At 39.7% G+C, this 23,588-nt stretch overlaps 1 protein-coding gene across 1 annotated transcript in view; it reads right to left on the bottom strand.

Annotated features, from left to right (window-relative positions):
* PRTG (protogenin) overlaps window positions 1-23,588 on the bottom strand; it is a 76,270-nt gene that overhangs the window by 37,335 nt on the left and 15,347 nt on the right. The window contains 7 exon segments of the mRNA XM_040077493.1: window positions 858-1,022; window positions 4,973-5,220; window positions 5,820-5,979; window positions 6,515-6,673; window positions 7,793-7,930; window positions 8,202-8,335; window positions 9,334-9,478. Coding sequence (XP_039933427.1) covers window positions 858-1,022; window positions 4,973-5,220; window positions 5,820-5,979; window positions 6,515-6,673; window positions 7,793-7,930; window positions 8,202-8,335; window positions 9,334-9,478 — 1,149 coding nt within the window.

Genomic DNA, 23,588 nt, shown 5'->3' with positions numbered 1-23,588 from the left:
CACCACAGCTTAAGCAAACTTTTTTCTGTAAGGCCTTCACCATTTTCTTCTCTTATTGCTGCCAGCAGTAATCAAAGGCAATCAGCATCTGACTGGTCTGACACGCTGCCTGCCAAGCTCACATGCAGCAGCTCCAGCCGAGAGCCCGGACAACAACCTGCACAGCTGAACACTTGGTGCATGCTTTCTTCCACTTACCATGTAATGAGGGTTCTGACAAAGAGACAGGCAGACAACTAGAAATGGCAATGTTCCATGCTGCCAAAGCTTAACCCTGTCAGAATTTATTAATCAGATCTAATGATCTACACTAAACAGTTTGCTGTTGCCATGATGTTCAGATTAATTAAATCATTGCACAGAAATAAGTCGGCAGGGTCTTTTACAAAATTCTGAGTCTACTAAAAAAGGCACAGACACAAAAAAACCCAAAACAAAAGGGTATTTTTTTTCTGTACAGCAAGTTATTATTTCAAATTTTCCTACAAAATTTGCAAAAGATGTGGTAGGTGTGCAGTTAGACCCACATTTCAGATGCCCAAGAGAGCATTACAGAGACTAAATTCTAGGCTACTGTTAAAATCTCATCATGAAAGGAGTTCTTAAAGATCTAGAATAGTTATCAACATGATTTAATGAAATGTCTCTCAACACAGAAAGAGACTGTGTAATACACACTGTTGCTCTGTCAGAATGTTATTTTATTCTCATTCCTTTCATGGGCTGCTGTCTTGCACTGTGGTATCCAGAAGTCTCACTGGCACCAACAGAAACTCAAGACCCTCAAGAAGTGTCATCACTGGATTGCACAGTTCGACTCAGTGCAGATAAAAACATTCACCAAAATCACTTCTTACCATCTTCAAGGGTGTGCTGAGTCACATGATCTGACATCTGACTGGCTCCCAAGGGCATGTAAGCTACAATATAGAAGGTGTAGTTGCTGGCTGGCTCCAGGTCATCAATAATGTAATGGGTTGTATCATTTCCAATGACCACTTGGTACTCTTCATTATTTAAACCTGGTATAAAACAAGGGTTAGGCACACAAAAGTTCCTGAAAATCCTCCAACACCACAGTATCTTGGTTTAAGCTCTTACAAAGTTAATTTCGTGTTCTTCCCCAGCCTACCTCTATTTTCTCAACCCTATTAAGCAAAAGCTCTTTTATGCACAGCACTAACTGTGCCTTGCTGTAGTATAGGTTGTGGTGTTTCAGGATTTTCCTCAATAAGGGATGCTGAATGCAACCCTAAACCCTATTTAGCATTAGTCACAACAAACCGTGCCCAATGTACAGTAACACAAGGGACAAGCTCTAATAGCCTTATCATTCATACCCAGCTTCTAAATCTATTTGTTTAGAGTCAGGGCTTTTTTTTCCAAACCTATTTACAGAGCCTTTCTATAGCAGACTGTGAGGAATGTGAGGGCTCCACTCCATCAAAAACAAAACAAACACCCTTATGCCCCCAGAAAGAAACAAACAAAAAGAATTTTTTCAGCAAAAGGATCTCATTTTAGCCCTGAAACTTCTATTACATTTGATTGACACGTTTTTTATTTTAATTTGGAGAAAGGCCAATAAGAACAGACCAGAATAATCTTCAAAAATGTTTGGCTCCTTAGCAAGTTGTCAAAAAAAGAAAAAAAATAATAAAAAAAAAGGAAAAAAATTCTCAGCAATTCACAGTAAAATATGCATAGCAATGCATGCAGCAGTCCTTGTCTTTGTTGGGCTTTATTCCTATAGAGGAAGGCTACAAAGTGGACCAAGTGTGGTGAAAGCTGCTGTGTTAACGAACAATTCACACCAAGTGCATGTCAACTTAATCAAAACTCTGTAAGAGCCAGCTCCTCCTCTTCACAACTGAATTTATAAACAAAACGAAAGGCAAATTCCACCATTAAGTTTTCCCACATTTATGAATTAACTTGATAGCATTTTAATTAGACAAGATTACGAGCATCTCACAACAGACTAGTTAATGGCTTGTTAATTAGGAATTGCAAGGCACGATTTCTGACCTGCTAAACAAGATCCTTGAGCTCAAATTAAAAGGACTTGTTCTCTCATTGAATGGATTGCTAGGCCTCATGCAGAGGCCCTAATGAAACAGCCATAATAGAGAACAAGGCTTGCCTTCCACCACAATCAGTGTTCCCTTTGTGCCTTTTCTAAATCACTAACAAGGAATTAACACACTCCAACATGCATGCTCATCAGACCCTTATTCTTCTTGCTACTATGACCCCAATTTGAATGTAAAATATTCTGCTAAAAGAAACAAAAAACAAACACACAAAACCCACACCTGTTAGTTTTTTCAACTAGGTCGATTAAAACACTAACTTTTTTTTTTTATATATAGGGAAGAGAACCTGAACTTGTTTTTACAGTGAAACGTCGGAATATGTGAGTTGTGAAACGTAACAATCAATAAGTGATGGTATCTTTTGTATTCAAAGCACCCACCACATTTTGATGTCTACAAAAAAAAACCCCAATATTTTAAAAAGGCGTACAATTCATGCATTATCCAATTTCACTTTCTGTTTCAAGTTTATGGAATTGCAAACATCAGTACAACTTCGGAGACTTGGCAAGCACTGTTTTCCTTTGGCAATACTATGTTCTTTACTCACACTTGCAAAGGAGGTTCCTAACTAAAACAAGAGAGCAATATGCCCATAACTTCTTTGCTTATACATTTATGTTCATAAGAAGCTTCAAGCAAAGATAAAACCTAGTCAAGTCAGATGTATCTGAGATAATTTTTAACCTTCATTAGGGTCAGAAACAGGGTGTGAGGGTGGAATGGAGAAAGACAAGCTGAAAGGAATAATGAAAGCAATACATTTATACATAATATTTACATTAATGCATAATTATCTAGACTTCTTAGAGAGTAAATAAGATGTTGACAATGTCAACAGACTATGTTAGAACCCCTATGACCTGGTACGATGTGAATCTCATCAAAAGATTTTCCTTAATATTTAATTTGCATTTCTTTAAATGTAGTTGTTTCTAAATTTACATTAGAGAGATGGTTGATGTGATAATTTTCCACAAAGGCATTTTCTAGACTTTGAATAATGCCTCTGATATGAGAGCAAGATCCTCAGAAAGGTTTAGAGGCTCTACCATTTAGAAAGCTATTATTTTTACAGAAGTGCAGTCCACTAGCCCTTGAAGCTCAACATTTTTCTATAAAATAAGACAAGAGTGAGGTTTAAGTTCTGATGCAAATTTCTAACACTATGCAATCACGTTACAAAATTTAAAATGCATGCAGATCACCAACATTGTGAATCCCACCACTGTAATTACTCCTCTTTACACAGCCCTCTCCACTCTCCTTAGGTGGATTTTTTCACTAATGTGAAAGGATGCACAACAACATTATATTAAATAAAATAAATACCATAAGACAGTCAGAAAAGATTTTTTAAAAAAGGTATTTGAGAAAGTACATTAGTTCAAATAAATATTTCAAATAGTTCAAATAAATCAGAGGTTTCTGTTTGGCTGCTTGCTTTTACCTGAAATTTGCTTTGTTTTTTAAACCAAGACAAGCTATAATCTCATTTCACAAAAATATAACTTTTGGATAAGCAAGCAAATAAGGCAGGGACTGCAAAATGATTTTGCAAAAAACATATTCTAGAAAATACCTCCTTTCACTACTGTGCAAGATTATTTCCTGCACATATACAAACTTCCCTGAGGACAGTTTCCCAGTTTTCTTTGAAGTTATCTGGTCTCTGCTCTCTACAATTATCCAGATAACTTATCCAGTGTGACTTTATTCATATTAGCTGTAAGAGGGGATTGTGAGCACAATACCTCAGTGACTGAAAGAGTCGGGGGTAATTTCCCACACCTCTTGTTCTCATTATCTTTTAAAACTCTTTCCTTCCTTCCTTCCTTCCGACAAAATTCTCCTGTGTCCTGAAATATCCCACTTGCAAAAGCAAATGTGGCTACTCCTGCATCAGTATTAGAGTAATTAAGCTGTCCTTCCTGTCCTCTGCTTAGCAGATGGCAGGCTGGTATTCCACACAGAGCTCAGCATCTGCAGTCCTGTCCTTGAATAAACCACTTACTGAATAGAAATGGAAACTGAAATCACTCTGAGAAAACAGGGCTGCAATGCAGCTCACTTGAAGCCATGCACCTAACAATTTTTCAAGTCATTAAGCCATCACCTCCTGCTTTTGAAAAATGGCTGTTTCCTACCACCTCAAATTACCTTAAGTCAAAGCAATTACATAATACTAAAGGATTTTAAAACATCTAGTTACTCATTTTTATTCCAACTATCCATTCCATTCTATACAGGAATTTGTATAACATTTCAGAGACTGGCTTAAGCCACTCGTGGCCGTTCAGCATTTGAACGGACTTTTCTCATCACAGGAGACCAAGGCGTGAAAAAAGAGTAGATTTTACCATTTGGCCAATATTCATTTTAAGAGAAGGTAGTGAACTATTCTACTCCAAAATACAAGAAAGCCGGTAAAGTCACAAGAATTTGGGGATCTAGACAAAAGAGTAGTCTGTGGTGAGAAGTTCAACTCTGTAAGCCTCCAGGACTCTGCTGTATGCTCTGCTCTTCCCTGCCATGCACACAAAGAAGAGAATAGGCAGAAATTCCTGCCAAGGACAGGGAAATCCAGTGAGCACTGCGGAGGCCCCAGGTTCCAAAGGCCTCTCTTAACTTCAGAATCTGCTCACTGGAGCCATCAGACACAGGTAAGTTGGAAGAACCCTCAGTCCCACAAGTGAGATGCTGTGGGAAAAGCGTTTTTCCCCAAGCTTGCCAGTCGATTACAGTATGCATTTATATGCTGGAACGCTCTGACGCAGCCCTGAATATGAACCATTCAAATCTGACAGTCTGTGCAAGGACATTCAAGTTCTTGTCACATTCAAATCATTAGATGGCATTTAAATCAAACAGCTTACCTTCTGCTTTCATGTAATGCACAGAGTATGCAATGACTTTGTCTGAATTATACAGCGGCCTCTCCCAGGCCAGCAGGATTGCTGAGCTCGACATGGTTTCGGCGTGGACGTTGTAAGGTGCACTGGGCCTGTCTTCTGACATAACCACAGTCAGTCTGGCCCTGGAGAGAATGGAGCCCTGGCTGTTCTCAGCCATGCACTGATAAATGGCATCGTCTTCAGGAATGATCTGGTTAATCACCAATTTACTGGATCCAAAAGGGAGAAAAAGGCGGAAAAGAAGCTCACATCTTGGATAAACTTAGGCCCACATAATGAAACAACAGTTAGTTTGCCTCTGCTTCCTGAGTTTAGTATACTTGACTTACACGCCACAAATTCTTCAATTACAAATGGATGCCCAGCAGTGAAATTTAGCATCCTGAAGCATTCTGCAAAACCTGCCCGGTTTCTGTTTGTGCCCGCAAAACCTGTGAGAACAAAACTGCACTTCTATTCCCTCCCTGCAGAAAGCAGACCCTTAAGCTTGTAATTCCTTAACAAAGCCTTTAATATAAACTGCTTGCTCAACAGAAGTAGTAGCAAGATTCTGCTACTCTGTAAACCTAAAGTAACTCTGTGGTAAAACTCCTCAGTTCAGTCCTGCCCATCCTCCAGGCCAGCTAGGGCACTTACATAGGAGCTTCACTGATTGTAGGTATTGATTAATGTGTATCCATCACTACACTTAATGTCCCATTGCAGGTTGGCTTGAGTTCCATCTTGATTGTCTATAGCTAGCTACTGTAATGTCATCTTTTGATAGCACACCACTAGCACAACACCCCTACAGAAATTGAAATCTTACCTGTTGTACATTTTTATTCTACCATTGGAGTGTATTCTTCTTCCATTTTTTAACCATGAAATTTTGGGGGCAGGATTTCCTTCTGCTTGACAAGCAAAACGAGCAGTACCAGCTCTAGGCCTTGTTAAGCTTTCTGGCCATTCCACAAATGAAGGTGGAGCTATAGATAAGTTACAAGAGGAGAAAATAGTTTAAAAATCAAGCCCCTACAAAGGCAAGGACAGTGCTAACAACAGTAAGACTTAGTTTTCCAAATAAAAACCGGTCTCCTCAAGCCACTCAAACACACATATACACAAGGAGAAAGCAAATTCCTCATAAACAAAGCACATTTGTTTAAAGATACACTATGTGAACAGATGGTACTTTTGTTCATGCATTTATGAATACAAACAAATCAAACTGTTCTCTCATAGATACACGTTACATATTTCTACTTGGTTGCAGGGTTCTTTTCTGTCTTCCCAGAGCAAACATTGCACCTGGGTATCTCCTAGTGCTAATTCACAACTCAAATCTTGAGTATCTGACACTTCTCCTCTAAGTCAACAGACAGAAGAAGGCAGCCACAGTTTTGTGAACTGCTCAATCTCTGCAGTCTCCCTACAGCCCCCGGCACACGGTGTTTGAGATAAAACATCAGCCCAGCACACAGCAGAGCTCAAAAGGACAGACACAAAGTGTTCAGGGCTCACCCAGCACAGTGAGAGTTGCCATTGCCACTGTGAAGTTGCGAGTGCCAGGAATAGTGGCCCGGCAGACGTAGACACCTGCGTGCTGCACCTTCACATCAGAGATCATCAGGTTCCCGCTCCCGAGGACTCGGGTGTTGAAGACATCAATGGACTTATGGTCTGTTTGAGGGAACAGCAGAAGGGGGTTACAAGGCTGTTCACAAAATAACTTACCTAAATTGGGTCGTCTATGCAGTAATGGCTTAGATTAGAGCATAAAAGTCAAAAAAGGCAAAGGAAATCACAGTGGAGCTTTCAGAGGTTTCCATTTTGCATTTACTTTGCTCTTCACTAACTACCTGACCATTCAGATGGTTGGGCCTCACCACTTCTTAAGTGGTTTATACCTGGAATTCACCAGCTCAGCTAGAAGTTAACCTCCCATCTGCCTAGCACTATGATTCAGTTCATCACTACCGACATCCACAACTTTACAAACAGTAATCAATCATCTCCTGAATTATGCTGCAGATAAAACTAGAATATTTGATTACCATTCATTTTCTCCTATTTTCACAGCTAATGCTCTATGAGTATATGACCTTTTTTCCTGATTGCTTGTCTATAGGAGCCATGGAATCAACCAGGAAAGATACATTTACTTCTTACACTTTTAGAAACAGAAATGGAGGAAAATTTTTCATGGTTTTCTTCTACACATACAGTCCTGACTTGCACATTTAGGTACATGTTGAAATGAAAACAGAAAGTAGTTTTCATTAAAAAAATGTGATGCACTGCTCAATGTTATTGTTCTTTCTGCATTCCCTCTTCTCCCCTTCCAGGCTGACTGTCCTGGGTTTGTCTGTACCTATCCATAGTCCATACTGGGCCCACTAGCACAAGGTGCAAATCACATTCTCACAGGGCTTCTAAGAAGAGTGGAAGGTACTCTTACAGGTCTGTTCCATGGATGCAGCCATCCCAGCCTGCCCCCACCACCAGTTCTACTCCAGTCACAGATCCCTGGAGGTCACCACCCTGCCTGTCCCTGTGCCCAGGGCAATGCTGGATTGGCAGCAGAAGCAGGGAGTCCAAAGCTCCAGAAAACCTCGGGGCTTCTTGGCAGCACTACTGAGGCACAGAACTGCAAGTGTTTCACCCATCCTACCTTAACCTACTAATCGTTACCTACTACACAAAGCCTCAGAACAGAAACCTAATCGCTCAAATCCTTTCTTTCCAGTTTTACTTCCTCTCCACGGGCTGAAGGTCTCATGCTGTAATTTTAAGACCTACCTAACCGGCTCCATGAGATGATTGGCTTTGGATTCCCTGTGGCTACACACTCCAGGATGACAGTTTGATGAAGAGATGCTGTAATGTTTTGAGGACCAGCTATTATAGATGGCTTGTGAAAAGGCTTCAAGTCTGAGGCTTTGCAGAGATTTAAAAAAAAAAAAAAAAAAAGTGAGCACAGTTGAACAAAAACTCAATTAAATAAGCAATAAAAAATTTTTTAGGGACACTGAAAGTTACATTTAATTGGGGAAACTTACATTGAACAATATTTTATCAGAAGATAAAAGCAAGCAAAATTATTTGGACAAGTGGTTCACCTATAATTTTCAAGGTTTTTAAGTGTTTTTGCTAAACTCTAAGAAAGAATATGGTGCCACTGAAAAAAAAAATCTCACATGGTAAATACCTGGAATAACACTCAGCACTGCCTCGGTGCTTTTACGTCTATTGGCTGCAGTTGTGGCAACACATCGGTAATTGCCAGCATCCTTCTGCTCAACACCATAGATCTGAAGCACTCCTGTAGGCAGAGCAGTTATCCTGCCACAGAAACCAAAAATAAGAAATGTAGATAAACATTCAGGCGGTGAACACCATGGTGGAATTGACTCCCTGATTTACAAACAGCCATTGCTACACTGACCTGGGAGCAGCAGGCTGGAGACTCAAAAACATTCCCAATACATGACTCACCTTCCTGCCTTTCTGAACTACAGGAGAATTCCCCCCAGCACCACAAATGAGCGCAGAGGATTTTACTTTCAACAAGCAGATCTTTCTCACCCGAAGAATCAACCATCCCAGCCTTCTTTACCCTGCCACTACATTCATACTCTTCAGGTTGGCTGATTTTTAACAGCAGTTTCTGATATATAGGCATAACTGGTGCATACTTCCCAGAAACCCATCTATGGTTTCAATTTTTAGTTTCTCTTTTTTCCTTCCTTTCTATGTGGGTACCTTAGACACACTCAAATGGAGTTAGAGGTCAAAAAGCACAGGAGTCAGTTCAATGAACACAAACTGGACATGGAAAAGAATCTAGCAGAGAGCAGACTGTATTCTTCAAGTTAATCAGTTCATGAGAAGACCCCTTGCATAGAATTTCCTTGGTATCAAGTGTTTTAACTTAATTTTCTGTATATATAATTCTTTATTGTCCCTCTAAATAAAAAAAAAAGTTCAGCATCAATTCTTCAGTGAAAGCAATCGCGCTAGTTCAAACCACTCCCAGAGCCAAAGTTCACCCATTCCATTCCCCACTGCAGTGTCTGCTCCTGAGGATGACTTGCACACAAAATTCACCAATAAGAATCCAAAGATCAGTGATTACTGTGCAGACAGTAGTGGGTGATTCTGGTCTGCACTTGTAACACTTATCTGAAATTCATTAGCAACATACCTATGACCAGCTCTTTCAACAGTTGACATGGAAATTTAATGTAATGACATTGCAAGTATTTAGATTTTCTTTTTGTGGCAGCCTCAAAATGATAGCAAAGAATGTATTTTATTCTCAGATGTGCAACCCTACATACCTGTCCATGACTAAGGGTAAAGTTGTTCTATTCACTTCCCATGTCACAGTGGCAGGAGGGTTTGCTGTTATTTTACAGGCAAATCGAGCTACTCCACCTTCTTGGACTTCAGTTGAAAGTGGTTGGATTTCAAATGCAGAAATAGCTGAAAACAAGAGACCATCAATTTTAAAGGAATAAAGCGAGACAAAATTCCTGGTTAAATCAAACTCTAGATCATAGATCAACTTGTAAAAATACTCAGAAATACTTCACATAGTCCTTTTATTTCTGTATGCAAAAAAAGATGGATCTAACTGCCTTGTCAACTTAGCTCAATAGCATGTTTTCACTGGTTGAAGGTTTACTTAAAATAACTTTACTTTAACCTAATTCAGTAAAAAAATGTTTCAATGAAAATAAATATGACACGCTCAAATAGAATTAAGCGTACAAATTGACTGGCTTGCAGCTGGAAACCATATCAATTATTAGACTAACAAAGTTCAAATCAATTCAACTAGTCTGGGACAGCCTTAAAAAATTTGACTGCAACAAGAAATTTCCAAAACAACTTCTGGTTCCCGACTCACTTTAATAAAAGAAAGCATTTGCAGAGTTGTAAAAGTTCATGTGTGGTAAGAAAAATATATAAATAAATAAATAGAAATCTCAAAATATGTTTAAGCAGGTGAGAACACTTTTATCCCAACAGTCTGAGCAGTCACCAAGCTGATGTCTGATGCACAGAGGTCCAATGTAATTTTGAACATCTACAATATTGAGCCAACTGAAGCGGCAGATCAACAGATACTCTGCAGCTAATAGCTAAGAAATCGATCAGTTGTTGGATTTCCTTGCTCAAAAATAGGGGAAAGTCATACAAAACCTGCTAATTATTTGCTTATTTACTGCTCCTTACAACTAAAAGAACAATTCTTCAGAAGCAACTCAACACAAATAATTTCACACGTTTCTACCCCGTGTAACTGCAGATGGAACAATCTCTGTAAACTTAATGGTTCTTCTTTTGTTTTTTAAAAGATCAGATTCCAATTAAATTTCTACTGCTGTATAAATGATACAGAAACATAGTTGCAATAGACAAACCAACACTAAAAAGTTACCTGTCTCTTAATATTCAAGTTTTGTGTTGAAATAATTTCTCTGTTTTACTTGTTTATTAATGGAAATGGGTTTTCATCCTCAAAAATGCCATGGAGGATATAGACAGCACTGATGCACACCAGGCATTCTACTGAGTGCTTCCCCTCCCTGTCATTTTAATGGTACAGCACAGCACTGAGAGATGAATACTGGGGTGTGAAGGAAATGTGAACTCACCTGGTTGCATCCCCCCACTGCACAAATTATCTCCCAGCACATGCCTGACTACAGAACAGAAAGGTTCCTATTACTCACATGCCTATTTCACTTCCCAGGTGGGAATAAAAGCCCTTTTTTTTGCACTGTATTTCTGTAGCTGCATTAGCACTTCAGGAATGAGTGTTCCCAATCACACCAGCAGTCCAAGTGTTGCAGACCTCCCAAAGACTGTGGATAACAAGACCACAGAAGCACCTTGTAGAGCACAACCACCTGAAAGCAGCTGGAGCCAACATGATGCAAGCACCGTGGCAGCTGGAAACGAGCGGCTCAGACAGCCAGGACACAGGGCAAAGATGTAACCCATCGTTCCAGCCAAACCCGTGCTTTTGGCAGCAGCTCTGCACAGCCCCAGACACTCCCTGAGGCTGTTCCCTCCCCACCTTCACTGCAGACAGAACTACCCTCTCTCACCAACAGAACCAGGTTCCACTTTTTGCTCTTTCTTTCACATTTTAGCAGTACCAGGTACAAGAACACATAAAAACCCCCACAACATGCATAAAGGTGTTACAAGAGAACTCTCACATTTAAAGCCAGTTGTGGGACACGCAAAAACAGTTCTTGCCTTTAACAGATTTTCTTTTAAACACAAAGGAATCAGAAGTAAAAAAGAGACTTAGACTTAGTTTTTTGACTATTTACAGAAGCTCAGCTTCACAAAACAGACTCAGTACAAGGCAAACCACCTGCACATAGAGCAGGTTGTTCTCATATCTTAACTTTTTGGATTTGCTCTGTACTGGATTTGATGCTACCCAGCTCTCCTGTGGTCTTCCACCACAAAATAAGAGGTGGGGAAGAAGAAACAGTAATAAAAGGAACCCAAGCTTGTCTTATTTTCTTCCCTTCTTCTTAGTTCTAATTTCTCCCTACACAAACTTGTATTCACCTGGAGTCAGAATAATATTTCCCTAGTGCCATCCTTAACAGATTTTCTTTCTTAACAGAAAACACAATGCTTTGCATTCTTCATTTATTTACTGAAAGCATGATGCAGCAAACTAGGCAAGTCTGCTCATATTTCAAAATATAATCTCTAGAAATGTAACAAAGGCATAAACTATATGAACAATCCAAATCAATGCAATGTGAGTTTCAGAGACATCCTGTAGTACAGCTGCACCACAGCCAGTGGCATGAAAAAGAATCACTGCAACAAGGCAGAAAGGTAATCATACAGGATTACTGAAGCAAAGCTCTTTCACAGCTTTAAAAGTTTCATCTCCATTGGAACTATAAAATTGCATCCAGAATTGTCTTATATTGGCACAGTTACCTGAAGAGATGCAGTGAGACAAATGAAACACAATTTAGGTTTTCCTTTATGTGTATAAAAAGAATTATTTACTTCCATGCACTCAGTACATTCCAGCTATAGACAGAAGTGAGACTCTCAAGAACTACAAAGCAAACTGAGGACAATTAGTATTTCACAGACCACAAAATGTCATCACAATAGCAGGCAAGAGCAGGTTCAGCTACACTGTATAGAAAGTTGTTAATTGTAACTGATATGCAAAGAACATTTTCCCACCTGAGCAGGAACAATGTATTTCCCCTGAAAATCCATCTTTAAAGACAGCAAAAGTCACAACTATGAAGAACTACACAAAATCTTAAAAAAAAAAACTTATTAATGCTACTAAATGTAGTTTTTAGAAACAAAAAATCCCCACTTACCTCTTATCTAAGTTTATACATTGTTTATCAGTTTAGCTCAATACTTGCTCCATCTGTATCTTTCTTTACACACATCTCTGTTTTTTTCTTAATTCTGACTTTATTTGTTCCAGTAAAATCTGTTTTTACAAGTCTGTTGCTGTCTCATGAAATCTGACCTCTTTGTAACAGGCTTGTTTTCCTGGCAAGCGCTGATTCCAACTCAGAACCCCAAGAACAAGTCATTAAAGCAGTGCTGTTAAGAGGCCAGAGCTCTATAAAATGGATAAGAAACAAAGTCTCAAGAGACATACCCTGCTCCCAAAAACAACCCTGCAATGCAATAAATGTAAGTGCCTTTTTATTTGAGTTTTCCCCCTCTCTTCTCCAGTCTATTTAATCATTTTGTTCCCAGATTTATAGCCAAAAGAAAATGATGAATGCTGCTCTGAGAAGCTGATGCTCACACCCTTTTAACTTGCAAGATACCAAACGCTGCTTGTAGAAGCAGAAGACAATAACTAGAAATTGTATTTCCTTGTATAAATTCCTGAAATTTATGTGAAAGGTGCATGTGTTTGTGTGGTTACTTCTGGGAATGAAGATCTTTACTGGGCAGAAGTGTGTGATTTATGCCATCCAAGCTAGCTATGCAGAGAGAAATCAGGCTTCAGTTCTGGTACGAGTTCCTTCATTTACCATTGAGGCAAGCATCCTCAGGTTCAAAAGCCAAATGATTGCTTTCTCTACATGCTAATGAAGTATTAGAGGACTGCTGCTGATGTACATGGATTGAATACTATCCTGCATCATGTAAAAACTTTCTGTGTACCTAAGCAGGTTTACACATTTAACTATTAAGGTACGAAAAAGTCAAACTTAAGAAGCTCATGCCTCACACCGTTTGTTTGTATGCAGCAGCAGTCCTTCACCGACTTAAATTATGAAAAGAAAAAGACCAAACAAACAAGCAAAAAGAAGCACAACACACATCCACTTCATTCCCTCCTGAAATGAAATCCTGAAGCTTTCTGCAACACAAATCCAGTGACCTGTTCCCTTACACGCTGCACTTTCTACTTACACACTTCATGTCATCATGAACTCATTTTCTGAATAAGCTTTCTTCAGAGGCAAAAGAAATTCCAACAACCTACATGCTGATTACTGTTTCATCACAGCTGACTCTAGCCCGGACTCAAGACCGGACTACAACTGTGAAATAAAAAACTTGTAAGAATGAAAAATAAACCCAAAACTGAAAGAGCAGCACAGTTTTCAACTAATTAGAATGCACCAAATATTGAGAAACTGCAGCACATGATGGTGATGCTTAAGTGTTTCTCAAGAGATAATGGCCACTCAGAGAGATGAACTGCTCAGGTGGAAAGAACAAAAGTGCATAATGCCATTTGTACAAGGCATCTGTTAATGCTATTGAGAATTTCACAATAGCCCTAACCCTTCAAGTGAAAACAAGACTCTTTCCAGGTTTTTTTAAACTCTCTGGTGAAGAGATTTCATTTGAGAAAAATAAACTTTTGTGTTAAAGAGAAGCTGTGGCTTTTCCCAAAGGAATAAATTTCAGGGAAGCACAACTCTTCTTGATCTAGTTTTTATGATGCACTCTCTCTGAAACAGTGCTGAAAAATCCAACAAATATACATGTGTATTATATTTTACACCAAAGACAATCTGAACATATTTTCTTGGAGTTTTTGCAGTTTGTCAGTTCTTGTAGGAATGAGGCTTAAAAGATTATGAAAGGAGCTCTGCCATGCCTTTTGGCTATATAGACACACATTTCCAGTGATTTGCTGCTCAAATGGGACACTTTGGTCTGTATCTGGATTTGGAATAAACTTTATATGAGTACATACTGGCAGATCCAGACACTTAGCAAGGCTGCAGACACACAGCTCTTCTCCCCATTTCTGAACAAGCATGTGGAGTACACAGAGCTGAGGCTGTCATCAAGTGATACAATGGGTGAATCTTCCCTCAGTTTCCCAAGTGATGCTAGTAAAAATTAAGTTTTTTGGAGTCCAAGTTCTGCTTATTACATACAGTATGGAGGTGAATGTCACACAAATACAGCAATATGGGTAAAGATTATCATAACTGTAAGTAAAAAGGGATTACTGTGAAAGGGCATCCTGTATGTGCTACCACAAGTGGAGTGATTTCTTACACTCACCCTTAAAACTTTAATCAAGAGTTGTTTGACCTAGAATTACTATTTTTAAAATGTGAGGCATAAAAATGAGAGATTTCAAGAGAAAAATACCCGACCTGTAAGGAAAGATTAAAAGAGCCGGGATCTGAGTAACTCTGGGAAAGGAATCTCAAGAGAGAAGTGATAGTCTTACTGATTAATGAGAGCCATTGCTCCCTGTTTTCCCTAATACTCCTTTATGCATTTGCAAGACCAGAAAAAGCAAGAAGAGGTTTTATCTCCAGCACGGGGAGTTCAGGTGAGGTTGCTGAATGGAAATGTATTGGCATGTAGCAGGCAAATAAGGGAGGCAACTGCATCTGCAAAGACTTTATCTCACTCATTGTCTGCACAGGCATCTCCCTCGCTAATGGCCATTATTTAAGGCAAACAACTGAGCTGAGATGGAACTGAGTTCCATCTGTAAGAGGAAGTGATATCATCCAGAACACATTTGGCCCTTTCAGGCACAAAGGAAAAGTGTCAGTTCATTCTGACTGTTATAAAAGACTGTAATTCAAACAAAATACTGGTAATGGCATTCTGATAAATTACCAGGGATTTAACTCCTCTGATAAAGAGCAAAGTGTGGCTTTTTCACTAACATCAGCTCTTATTTTTAATTTCTGCCAGAGTGGTTGGAAAAATTAGCTTACCTAAAATACACTTTTTCTATAACCTTGCATTTTTAAGAGATAGTCTGAAATCGCATGTTTTTGTGCTACTTTGGCTATCTGGAAGCCTGATACTTAAATTTAATTGGAACAGAATTAGTTGCTTCCCCCCTCCAAAAAAAAAAATCAGATGTGGCACTAAATAAATAAATAATCAGATAAATCATACAGGCTGGTGACATCACTGCCCACATCTTAAAAACTCAATGAACATTCTGGAGAATGCTATATATCAGGTGCTTAACTTACTACACGAGAATTTTCAAACTGTATTTTTCTTTCTCTGGCAGTAAATGTTATCAAACATTGCTATGCTAATGAGTTGGGCTAGCCCAAAAAAAAGCAACTGATAGCAATAAAACAACTAAACAGCTGTTCTCTCCTTCTCCCAAAAATCTAAAACTAGGGAGGGGACCATAGTGTTCATGGGCCTTTTCTCAGATATAACTTAAGGCTCTCAGGATGGTTGCTCTTCTCACTTGCACGCTGAGAAACACCTGTAGGAGGGAAAAAGGGGAGGAGAATAATGACCCATCCTGTTCCAACCCCTGTGTAGCTGCAGGAGAGGACAGCAGAATACTGCACGTTATCCTCATCTAAAGGAAGTCTTGATTACAGATTGCATCTCCAAAACCAAGACCCACAGATTTTAATGTCCTTGAACTAATCCAGGCCCAACCACACCTTCAGTGCCTTTCCAACTCCAACTGCCTTTCTTTACACTTCAAACAAGCTTTTCCAGACAATTTCACTTCCAAAGGTAGCATACATTTTAAAGGATTAAAGAAGCAGTTCACCACAGTTTTAAAATCCATACACGTGTGTGTATAGCACAACTGCAATAGTTAGAAAAAACCACAGTCTTTAAGCTATCTCACTTCACCTCACTGATATCTTGGGAAAAGCTTTGCTAGAATGGCTTGTACCCTCTAATCCCAAATTAAACTAAATCCTTTTAATGTGCAACAAGGAGATTGCTGCTATTAATCCCTGGATTTTAATGAGATACTAACACTAAACTGTTAGACATGACTTTAAAATCAGTATGCGCTCAAATTGCCTGGAAATGTGGTCATCCTGCTAAAGGGCATTCATTTTACTTTTCTGTTTTGTTTCCCAGCTTCCTATTTTAGCTTTAATTCTTGCATTTCCTTTGTTCTTTCAAGCTGCTTACTACAGTCTCATCCTTAGAAAGAAGGCAGGACATACAGACATAAGACAACATGACAGGAACACGTTGGTTTGCCATTACTATGACATGTAATTTCTAAGATGAAAAAGAAAATATCTTTCCTGGGAAATCTAGAGGTTACACATATAAAGTGTGGAGGGAAATGACACCAAATTCAGATATTATGTAACAGAAGAGAAATATTTGAAGGAAGAAAGTAAAACAAGAGAGAGACCAAATCAAAAAGCAGCCTTGAATTACTGATGTCAAATCTGAGGAAGAAAATCCTTGCCCTTGGTATGACCACTGTAGCTGCAGTTTTAAGGATTATAGTTCAGAATTGCATTGAAAAAGGAGTCCAGACTCAAACTATTACCTTACAATTAACTAATAGGGAGGCTAAATGAGACTGAAACTGCCACATTGATTTGACATTATCAATAATTGATATGGGAAACCTAGTAATCTCTCTATCCCACAATTGTTTTAACCATTTGCCATTTAGATTCTCCTAGCAGTCATTCTAACATTTCAGAGGAGGTGGATCAGAATTACAGCTTGTACAGAAGACAATGATATTCTACATCAGTTGTTCTGATGCTTTGGAAAACCCTGCAGAGTGGGAAATTACAGAACTGCATTTTTGTGAGCTGCTAGCTTAGCACTACAACTTGGGTTCCTGAAAACACAAAAAAGACTAACACAATTAGAAACTCCATTTCTTCAGTGTGAAAGACACAAGTACAGAATATGAGCCATATTTGGCCATGAAAACCGAAAATTGAAATTCTGAAACTTACATTTCCTTTAGACAAAACTGGTCCTTCACACCATGTGCTCCTCATGATTCAGTTCACAGAACAGTACAGCTCTATCTAAGGAGAAAATTTTTCTGAGGCATTAGCCTGCAAAACCCTTTCAAAATCACATTCTGAGTCTTGGAGGGACAGAAAATGCTCTGCACATAGGGGTAATTACAGAAAGCTTTCACCAACAAATACCAGGATCCCAGATGAGGTGATGAGTGAGGGTTTGGGCCATCTGCCCTTTCTCCTATTCTCAATGCATTACTTCTGCTCTGGACAAATCTTCTCCAAGGCCCTGACTGCTCAGCTAAAAGCTGAGCTCCTTTGCACAGCTTACTGCAGTTTGCCTCCAACACAGTGCTAGACAATTTGAGAAACTTCTCTGCTCTGTTACGGTCACCCTATTGCAAAAGCAATTACTCCAAGCCTACCACAACTTACTTCCACACTAAACTAAACAATGAGAGAGTAAAGGAATAGAGAATGTAGTGGAAGAGGTAAGAAACAAAGTTATGTTCTCATTTTTCCTTTCCTCTCTCATATTCTTGCCAACTTGCACAGACATCTAAGAAGTGCAATGTTTAGAGCCAATGAATTCCAAACTAAGATGCAGATCACCAGGAATTACTCTCCAATCTCTGATAAGAAGGGTGAAAAGAAATCATTAGCCTCATATACAAGACTCATACTTGTAAAATACAAAGCAAAAGTGTTCCTTTGTGCACTAAATCTTTGTACAGCGATGTCCAGTGTCTCAGCTTTAAAAACCCAAAAATTTAAAAGTTGCCCATTCACGAACTACCCACTACTTTTCTGGTACTGAAGAATGCCATAATCTAAAGGCAATGAAATGGAGAAGCAAAGAGGTCAACAGCCTGAGCACCCTTGAACAAAAGTTCCCTTGGAGATGTCAGCTGCAATCTCATTTGTTTCCTCTAACACTTTCAGGTTACCCTGCCCCTTTCTTTAAAGCTCCTAATTCAGTGGCTGACAAATGATCATTTAAAAAATCCCTGTACAGGAATAACCAAGTCTGAATTTGTCCACTGAAGATCACTCAGTTCTCCATCGTTTGGGCTGGGACTAGATTCTATCAAAGTGCTTATGGCCACACACAGGCAGGTTTCACCACCAGCTTCTCAAAGTTAAGACCAATTTGAAGTTTCACATATAGTATTTTCTCTTCCTGAAATCCTGAAAGTCAGCTAGGCTTTCCTGGACCAGGTTTTTCAGAAAGCAGGAAAATATCTTGCCTTCTCCACTGTTCTGGTTTCAGCTTAAGGCCATGATATCCACATATAGAATGGAAGTTTGGTGAGCAAGTTTCTGATCTATTCCAGTGCAGAAAATCAAGAGGAGAAGACTCAAGTAGATATATCTTGAAGACAGTTCACAGGAAAGGAGGAAAACCTTGAAAAGTTAAGAAAAAATACCTCAACACTATCATGATACATCATGAATCTCTCTGATACCAATCAACTTTTTCACGAATAAAAGCAATCATTTCTTCTCAGGATATATTGTACTTCAGGAAAGATGCTCTTTTGCTAAACAGGCAGCACTAAATTTTGGAAAGTGTCAGCCTTAGCAACAGAAAGAGTTGATAATTAGCATGTCCACTCTGTATGTTATCGAAAAAAATCTCAAAACAGTTGGTTTTTTTCAGAGTTGAAGAAAACGGCCTCCTCAGATGTGGATAATCACTCATCAAAAAGTTCTCTTCGGTGCAGAAACATATGCAGGAACAGAAAGGCACAACTTGCCAAGGCGACCATTAGAATGTCCTGTTCCCTCATCACTTCCTCAAACCACTGGAACAGACACAGAGCTTGTCATCCACAGCACATTAACATAATTGTGACAATAAATGGGATCCTGGGCAGCAGCGATGTGCCAGAGGAAATAACAGGAGGATCCTCACTGACACACCACCAACACATGAATGCCTTATTTTACAGTTTGTTCTCCTGCCCATCAGGTGCTCTTAGAGCCACACCGAGATGAGAATCCAATGCAAGGGCATGCATCAGAATTCTCAATCCGTGAGGGAAGAAAGTACAGGGTAATACACCCAGGTCTTTCTATTTTCCTTTGGTAGAGGCAGCTACCAATATTGCAAAAATGCCACTCTTGCATCTACATGCAAGCTACTCACATGAGTACACATATTGCCTTACTACACCTGAATCATTTAATAGGAGGCAAAAAATAGACCACTACCACCCCTCCCAATAAAAGCAGACAAACATATCACCTCAGGAGTTATCACTAGCACTGTTTCAAAGGAATTAAAAGCTTGAGGCTTTGAAATATGTGGCTCTATGTATTCAACAGTTTATTGATGGTGTGACTGACATTCCTCACCAAACCATGTAAACAAGCATGAGAGATTTGATCTTTTCACTTCTGAAGGCATCCCAGCTGGGGTTTTCCCTTCTCAGTCTATCTATCATCCAGGCAACAGTGTGTGGCCACAGAAGGCACAATAAATGCTAATGCACTTATCAAGGAATTCCCCTCTGCTCTTCTGCAGACAAGAAGCATAGGAAATAGGAGAGAAAAGGCACACAGTAAGCCACATTAACCAGCTTCAAAGCTGTTCTACTTGTGTGGCTGCATGCATTCAGGGGAAAGAACGCACCACTTTCTCCCTTGCAAGGACTGATTTCCTTCAGCAGTTTGCCCAGTGATTGCCTTCTAGTATCTCTGCTTAATCCCACAGATGCCTTTCTTTGGAGTTGCTGCCATTCTGTGAAGCATTAGTTCTGCTTAATAGCCCAACTGTTGCACGGGGAACATCCAGCACAGTTTTGCACTTTACAACACGAAGACAAGGATCAGAACACAAGCAGGATTTTGCAACTAAAGACACGTCCCTTCACAACTAACCTAATCAGGCATCTAAAAAGAAAAACAAAACAAAAAAAACACCCCAACAAATCCAAACAAAAACAACAACAACCAAAAACCCCGTGCAAATTAAAATAGAACATGAAAGATTTAAAGATTGACTGCCTTGATTCTAAAGTTCCTCGAAGAACAAGAAAAATTTAATAACTGCTCTGTGCAACACAGAGAAGTCCATTTCAGCACTTTGCAACGAAAGTCTGCAGCACTGGAAGCAAAAATCTGCCCCATTCTGACCAATGAATTTCACTGCAGATGCCAGCAGACGGGTAAGATGTCTATTTATCAGTCTTGTATCTCTAAAAATAAATAAATGCTATTCCTGGCTAAAATAAAACAAGACCCCAAACAGAATGCAAAACCCCCTCTTCACCCCAGCCTGCCTAGCTCATCAATCAGAGGAAGCACCAGAGAGCACATCCCAGGCCAGGAGTGGGGCCCCACACATTCCTGTGCTGCACCACCCACCCTGCGCCTTCCCTCACATCTGGGGGAAGGCAGAGGAAGGGGTTTCATTTCATACAGTGGCAAACTGACACCATCCCCAGATGAATGAGTGTAAGTTGATACGGTGGTGCTGTTAAGTCTCCAGACTGTCAGAAATGCTATTCCTGAGAGATAGGAGCACTCTCCATTTTTTGCTTACAGTGTTTCGGAATCGGCATCCCAGGATGAAAGACCATTTCAATGCAAAACGCGGAGCAGGGGTGCTGGGAATTCAAGCCCTTCAGCCCCCTCTCCAAATGTCAACATTTCCTCATTCCCACGGGGAAAGGAAAGAAGAAATGCCTCCACTCTCAAGGGCCAAATGCCTGCGGCTCATTTCCCTGTCACCAAATGCCCCACAACTGCATTACACAGCGCGGAGATCTCACCAAGAACACTCTTTCAGCAGAGGGGAGTAACTAACAGTTAAAATGTGAATGTCCTAACCTTTGAGAGCAACAGGGAGAAAATCAGAAACAAATCTCACAATTGGTTTTTTTCTTAAAAAAAACCCAAACAAACAAACAAACAAAACCACTGTCAGTACTACCTATTTATTGATGGTACTCAAATCCTCTCATTAGAAGTTTACCTGAAAAATTCTGGAGGCACGGGAGGGGGAATTGTTTACAACTCTTGCAATTTTCACATGAAACAAATCAAAAGTGCAGCTTCCAGATAAAAAATTATTTTGCCTTCAATGTCTTTAGAGGAAGTCACCTTGCTATAGCTATTGACTTCTTGAATGAGAGGCAATTGTTGGACTCTTGGATTTCCAGTTGGCACAGTCATAGCCTAACCAAAAGCCATGTTCTCCTAAGCAGGTAATACATCTAGTTATTAGATACTTATATTTTCCAATACACAATGACAACCCATTTTTCCTTTTCATGATTTTTAAAAGCTCATTGTTTGTCTCCAACTCAAGGCTATGAATCAAAGCCACCAGGAAAGTGTTATCAGGAGCCCAGAGAAGCTGGTATCCCTATCTCAGACATCCTACTCCAGCCTGAAACATGTGAGTCCCAAGCAAGGGGACTGATCCCTGGGAAATGCAGCTGCTGGCAGGAGAGGAATACCACCAGGCCTCCATGAAAGAAGGCTGCCTATTCAACAGGTGTTTTACTTATCCCAGGTTTCTGACACGTGTAGAGGTGTATAACAAAGAAGTGTTAGCAAGGTTAGATTATCTCCGACTTCCATCTTCCCTTGTGCTCTAAAGGTAGTTAAGCGATTCATTTGTCTTGACAAATTCTCCCTTTTCCCCCTAAATAGAGGGAGAGAAAAGGATACAACAGATCAAGCTTCACTGTATTTTCTTCTAAATTATGCACTTGTACTTCCATCAGCAGAGGTAAAATAGCTTGGCCTGGAGCCAATCAGAAATCCCCCATAATACGTTCAATAAGCCAAATCAAAACAATACATAGCTTAGGAGAGTGGGGAAAAGAAACTTGAAGGTCGTATTTCATCTGCTGCAGCTCATCGTGTTCATTCAAACGGAGGCAGAAGGTTAACTGGCAGGATCTGCTCTCTAACGCCTGTTATTTCCAGTGGAAGGAGCTAAGAACGCCGTGCTTTGCTCAGTGCTTTGAGAAGAGCACCAGCAAGGAAATGCTAATGCTAAGGAAACACAACCCAGCTGGAGAGCAAATGGAAAGAGGGGCCTGGCAACACACTGAAGCTGAAACACACATCCCGAGCGCAACTCAAAATTGGTGTTTTGGACGTATTAGTTGTAAAACTGAAAAAATGATTCGAGTTTCATAATGCATGGAAACACCTTCTTAGTTTTACAAAAAAGGGCATTCTAAACCAGCAGAAGGAAACAGCTCTCCTGAGCATTTAAAAAATGCTCAGTTTGTACAACAAACTACTGTTTCAGGTGAGCACAGGTACTAGATAGAAAATAGAAGGTTCTCAGCTTTACCATCACCTGTGTTGTCTGGAGGAAAGTAATTTACTTGTTATGTCTAATTAATTTTCATCTCACTTTTCTCTTCATCCAAACCAGAGGTAACACACGAATCTTTTACTTACTTGACACTTTGCTGGACTGCTCAAAACCATATATGAGAGGTAATAGGAACATCAATACTCATATAACACACACATTAAATCTAAGAGTGAGATTAATAGTAATTAATAGTAACTAATATTCTTAACTCTGTCATATCAACCAATCACAAAAATCCATGGATTTTTTGGTAGAAACACAGTGGGGTGGACAAATCACAGAAAGGATGGGGGGAAACAACAAAAAACAAACAAAACAAAACAACCCTATTGCACTGATGGAATAGAAATTATTTGTCCCTCTACATGAGCACCACACTGCACTGATAAAACTAAATCTCCCTTTGATTGAGGGCCGAATTAAAACGGAGCAATGCAGGAACTCTTCTGACCCAAAAGTAATCCACTCAATCATATAATGCATCCCCTTCCTTTTAGTAAAATGAATAGCCCTCCACAGAACCTTTTTCTTCCTTGACAAGTCCTTGACAGAAGAATGTGAATCTGGACAGTTAAATGAATCAATCACCAGCTGCTAGTCTAGGGCCAAGATGGTGAGCCGAGGGGCCTGCCAGAGTTCACTGACCACTGGTCAAAGCAGGACAAAGGCTTTGCCTCTATGAATAGTCTACTCCTGGGATCCAAAGGTCACTTAGCTGCCTTGGAAACAGTACCCTTTGGTTATTTAAAGTTCTCAGGCTATTCTGCTACAGATATTATTGTTTCAGGTGGTCACCATCTTTCCCCATCACAAGTTTGTGAAAGTCCAGGCAACCATTATTTAGATAAACAGAAGACAATGGTGAACATGGCAGCAACTAAATAGTGAGGAAAGGAACAATTAAAATAAATAAAAATAATGCCTTATACTTCCCCATAATTCTAGCTTCTGAACAGGTCTGTGAAATGCATCCTCAGAGTAAGAAGGTCCCAGCACCCAAAGCCACAGATCC

This window comes from Hirundo rustica, chromosome 13 (genome assembly GCF_015227805.2).
Source record: "Hirundo rustica isolate bHirRus1 chromosome 13, bHirRus1.pri.v3, whole genome shotgun sequence".
In the NCBI taxonomy this organism is placed as follows: Eukaryota; Metazoa; Chordata; class Aves; order Passeriformes; family Hirundinidae; genus Hirundo; species Hirundo rustica.
Note: the sequence above shows the minus strand (reverse complement) of the source record. Positions and strands in the feature narration are given on the sequence as shown.